Source organism: Hipposideros armiger, unplaced genomic scaffold (assembly GCF_001890085.2).
Source record: "Hipposideros armiger isolate ML-2016 unplaced genomic scaffold, ASM189008v1 scaffold_1156, whole genome shotgun sequence".
In the NCBI taxonomy this organism is placed as follows: Eukaryota; Metazoa; Chordata; class Mammalia; order Chiroptera; family Hipposideridae; genus Hipposideros; species Hipposideros armiger.
Genome location: NW_017732506.1, coordinates 166,458 through 171,782, shown reverse-complemented (window position 1 = coordinate 171,782; position 5,325 = coordinate 166,458). Strand labels below are relative to the sequence as shown.

Sequence of the window (5,325 nt, the reverse complement as noted above, 5' to 3'; positions counted from 1 at the left end):
CTCCCCACCGCTGAGGTGACCCTCATGGGGTTCGCCCTCTCTCATCTCCGCCCCTCCTACTGGACTTGACGTGGCCTCCTCTTTAAGTCCTTCGTTTAGAGGTTCTGCTCATCTAGGGTCCAGGGAACTTCCGAGGTTGAATATCTTATAAATTATTTGTAATTTTGTTGTACCTCCCAGGTGGTCGGCACAGCGTCTGTCTATTCCGCCATCTTACCGGAAGTCTGTATTATTTATTTGTTTGCTTGTTTATTCATGCTCAGAGTGATACAATTCACTGTATCCACTTACTGCAAGAAGACGATAAGGGACTTTTTTGGATGTATCATGCATACTCTTAGAATATGTTTAAGTGTAGCTTTCTACATTTTATATATAAGATACATCACTATTATATCACAAAATCCACCCCAGAGTTACTAAAACTTCTAGTTACTTGCACTGCATTTTATGGGCCGACTTTGGTCTGGGTCAGGGGTTGGCAAACTTTTGAGATGGAAGAGCTGCCAGGTGTTGGCAAACTGCAGTTCACCAGCCACACGTGGCTCTTTGGGTACGTCCATGTGGCTCTAAAGTAAAATTGAAAATGAAACTAAAACTATCACAGTTTCGTTTATAAAAATGTTAAAGGATGTTATTCACATGATGGTGCTTATGTAAAAATATATTTATGGCTCTTGAATAATTTTTAAATTGTTGTGAGGGACAGGATTGGCTCTTCCAGGGGTCGGCAAACTTTTGAGATGAAACGTACCCAAAGAGCCACATGTGGCTTGCGAGCCTCAGTTTATTGACCCCTGAGTTTGTTTAAGATCAGGAACTTCAATAAGTTGTTTGTATGTGAGATTTTCTTGGACTTAAATAAGGCAAGACCCTACTGTATGGCAAACAAATTATTTTGAATCTCATCTTGATGGACCTTAAAAATGGAAGTTGGGCAATCAAACTTGGCTTTAATTATAGCGAGGTTCTCAACTTACCATTCACGGATGGTATTTAGAGAGTCCATGAATATGCACAAATTGTAAGCAGTTGGATTGTCGGAAAAGTCATGACATATTTTTGCAACAAAAAACAGAAAAAATACGTCGTGACTTTTCTTACAACCCAATATTACAGTCAGTGGTTTTCATCACTTTCACAATGTGTCTTCGACTGCCAATAATAGAGGGTTGGGAACAATTTTATATCATTCTTATAGGGAAGGAAAGGTGATGCTTTTATATTTTATTAAATGAAGTGGAAAATGTAAGCAGACAAACTTGTTTGCATAAAAGGTAAATGCTCTGCTTCATTCATCTTTGCTGGCAGTCTCAGAAGCTTGCTAGGATATGCCTGACTGCTGAAATGCCTCCCTTTAGTGGTCTGTCATCATAAACGTTGACTGTTTTACTAGAAATTCTCCTTTCTTCTGAAGCCTTCCTTAACTCCCACATTAATTATGGATATACTATTTTAATTCTTTTAGGTTTACATGGACTGTAAGAGCAGGGGTGTGGATGTATCATTAGCCCATTGCACAGGTAAAGAAGGGTGTGTTCTTGGCAAACATTAATCCTTGAACAATTGATCCTTTTGTTGCTATGTATCTCATATCATTTGTGCTTTCTTGTAGCTTCTTTGATAAAAGCAATGAAGTACTGTGGAAACCTAGACTCAGAGAAACCAATTTTTTTTGACTCAGTATCTGCTGCAATAAGTAACATCCATTCAAATAAGGTGAGACAAGTAAGTAGGTATGCAAGAGTTATAAGAAAAATTGGAACATAAAATCAAGGGCTGTGCATTTTAAAAATATTAGCCTATTAGCCCACTGGCATCTAAAATCTGTTAAAATTTCTCCTCTCAGAGTCTTTTGTACAAGTAAAGAAATGTTTGTCTTTCTTTTTTGGACCAGTTGGACATTGTTTGGATCTTTCAACAATATCATCGCTTAGAGGATTTGGTGATCACTTATTAAGTACCAAATGCTTGCTTGTAAAATAAATGCTTCTTTCAGGATTCACTATCCTGAGATTTCAATCTGCCTTTGTTAAATGCTAAAATTTTAAATATAGCCTTTAGCTTTTTTTTTTGCTCTGATACCCTTGACTCTAAACTCATATTGCTGTCTTTGGAAATAGTGTTTGCAAAGCCCAACACTCACATGATCTGAAATGTCAAAGTTATCTTCCAAATACTGGGCTTTATGATGACTTTTAGAACAGTTCCTAGAGCTTTGATTTACTGTAATTTTTCTTTGCCTTTAAATCACTTTGCCTTTCCTTATCCCTAGAAGAACATCTAGTACCTTTCAGAATCATCCCTACTGTATTTGATCACAACTGTATTTCGAAATAATAACTCTACTACTACTATTATTATTACTATTTTTAACATTCACCTATTTTATTTTTTACACTTTATTTACTTATTTGTTTTGACATTCACTATTATTTTATATTAATTTCAGGTGTATGGGATAGTGGTTAGACATTTATATAATTTAAGAAGTGATCCCCCTAACTACTTTAGTATCCAACTGGCACTATGCATAGTTATTACCATATTACTGACTATATCCTCTATGTTTTATATCCCTATGACTATTTTGTAGCTATCAATTTGTATTTCTTAATCTCTTCAACTTTTTCACCCTGCCCCCAGTCCCCTTCCCATCTATCACCCTGATAAATCTAGTACCCATCTGACACCATGCATAGCTATTACAATATTATTGATTATATTCCTTATGCTGTACCCTACATCCCCATGACTACTGTGTAACAACCAATTGTACTTCTTAATCTCTTCCCTTTTCTCACTCATTCGAACCCCACCCCATCTGGCAACTATCAAAATGTTCTCTGTACTTATGAGTCTGTTTTTGTTTTGTTTGTTTATTTTGTTCTTTAGATTCCACATATAAGTGAAATCACATTACATCTGTCTTTCTCTGTCTGACACACTCTACTCAGCACAGTATCATCCAGGTCCATCCATGCTGCTGCAGATGGCAAGAACCTATTTCCACCCATAATCAAACAATATTCCATTGTTTATATGTACCACCTATTCTTTATCCATTCATCCACCAACAGACACTCAGGCTGCTTCCACATCTTGGCCATTGTAAACAATGCTGCAATGAACACATGGATGCACACATCCCCTCAAAGTAGTGTTTTGAGTTTCTTTGGATAAATACCCAGAATGGGATTACTGGGTTCTTCTTTGTCTTTTTTTATAGCCTTTGTATTAAAGTCTATTTTGTCTGGTATAAGTATTGCTACCTCAGCTTTTTGTTTCTTTGTTTTTGTTTTCATTATCATGAAATATCTTTTCCCAATCCTTTACTTTCAGTCTGTGTGTGTGTCTTTCAATCTGAATTGAGTCACTTGTAGACAACAAAAGTAAGGTTCTTGTTTTCTTAGCCATTCAGCCACTCTATTTTATTATTAGGTTATGTAAACCATTTGCACTTGAATTAATTATTCATAGATATGTAGTTATTGCCATTTTATTATTCATATTTTTATCTTCTTTGTTTTCTTCTTCTTCTTCTTCTTCTTCTTCTTCTTCTTCTTCTTCTTCTTCTTCTTCTTTCTTCTTCCTCTTCTTCTCTTCCTCTTCTCTTCCTCCTCCTCCTCCTCCCCCACCTCTATCTCTTCCTCCTCCTCTTTCTCCTCTTTCTTCTTCTAGAAGTCCTTTTTAACATTTCTTGTAATACTGGTTTTGTGGTGATGAACTCCTTTAGCTTTTTCTTGTCTGGGAAGTGCTTTATTTTTCCTTCGATTGTAAATGATAGGCTTGCTGGGTAGCATAATCTTGGTTATACATACTTGCTTTTTATCACTTTGACTATTTCATGCCATTTCTACTGGCCTGAAAAGTTTCTGTTGAGAAATCAGCTTATAGTCTTATGGGAGCTCCCTTGTAAGTGATTAACTGCTTTTTTCTTGCTACTTTTTTTAAAGATTTTTTCTTAATTGGGGAATTGGGGGATGAGAACAGCACTGGGGAATTGGGGGAAGGGGAACAGATAAGTTGCTCTCCTTTTGTTCTTCAGTCTAGTTGTGGAGGACGTTGCTTCACTGGCCCAAGTTGGCACCCTCACTGCGCTCTTCCCAGGCGAGACAGATCAGTCANCCTCCTTAAGTTCCTGAAACATTCTTATCATCAATGTTCTAAACTCTGTCTCTGAAAAGTTGGATACCTCTGTTTCATTTAGTTGCATTTCTTGAGGTTTTTTCTGATCTTTTACTTGTGACATGTTTTTTTGTTTCTTCATTCTGGCTGTCGCTCTGATTGTTTCGATGTATTAGATCACCTAGAAAGAAAAAAGGAAGAAGAAAAAAAAAGAGAAAGAGGGGAAAAAAAAGGAAAAATAGAAGAAAAAAAAAGGAGGTGCTCTCTGCCCGCTGTAATCTTCACTGTAGACCACTTGCTCAGCAAGAGAGAGATTCTGGGTGACTCAGCACCAGCTGCTAGGGGGAAGGGCTCAGTGCGTCATGTGCTGACCTCCCTCTAGACTTGCAGTAAGCTTCCCACAATTAGTTGCTGTGTGCTTTGGAACTGTGCTCACCACCAAAAATCCTCACATGTTGTTGCGGGCTGTCTGCTGTTGCAAAAAACCCTCTGTGGCCTGCAGAGGTAGGAGCTAGGGACCAGGGGCTCAAGGTGTCCCTGGCAACACAGCTCTAGGTGGTCAGGGCAGGCACCCAAGGCACCACAGGGTGTGGTCAGTGGCCCCCACCAAGTCAGAGTAGCATGCACTCCTGCATCAGCAGCCAACCCACACAAACTCACCTGGAAAGCCCCGGCTGAATCACGCAGGCACACAGCTCGTGGCCCTACACTCCCAGGACAACTCCTTCTCAGCCTGTCTCAATCAGCTGCTCGAAGATCAGGCCGAGCAGCCTGACAGCCAATTGCCACCAAGACAACTCTGCATGTGCAGTGCGGAAATCAGGGACCTAAGGCGAGTCACGCACTTCTGGGTCTTTTGTAGTTGAAGCGCGCTTGCCTGGCGTTTCCCTGGCTACACAGCACAAACAATATGGAGGGTGGGGATCCAAGGCCGTATGCGCACGCGCACAGGCACGCACTCACATACGGACTCCTGCGCCAATTCCAGCAGACCAATGCAGTCCCAGACCCGAGCCTCTGTGGGAGGGCCCAGCCCTAAAAAAATGGTGGACCCCTATGCACTACCCGCATGCAAGCTCCACACCAGGGGAACAACTGGAACACAAACCTCCAGCTCCCGCGCCAAAGTCACTCAGTTCAGTCCTTCCCGGAGGCTCCTGGGCCCCACTCACAAAGCCACTCCCTCCACCAGGAACC

General features: G+C 40.2%; 1 protein-coding gene across 1 annotated transcript in view; it reads left to right on the top strand.

Moving 5' to 3' along the window:
- The window catches only part of SLC26A7 (solute carrier family 26 member 7), a gene marked incomplete at its 5' end in the record, with an annotated part of 173,125 nt that overhangs the window by 164,060 nt on the left and 3,740 nt on the right, over positions 1-5,325 (top strand). Inside the window, 2 exons of the mRNA XM_019632655.1 lie at positions 1,469-1,523; positions 1,616-1,719. Of these exons, the coding sequence (XP_019488200.1) occupies positions 1,469-1,523; positions 1,616-1,719 (159 nt within the window). The remainder of the gene's footprint in view (positions 1-1,468; positions 1,524-1,615; positions 1,720-5,325) is intronic.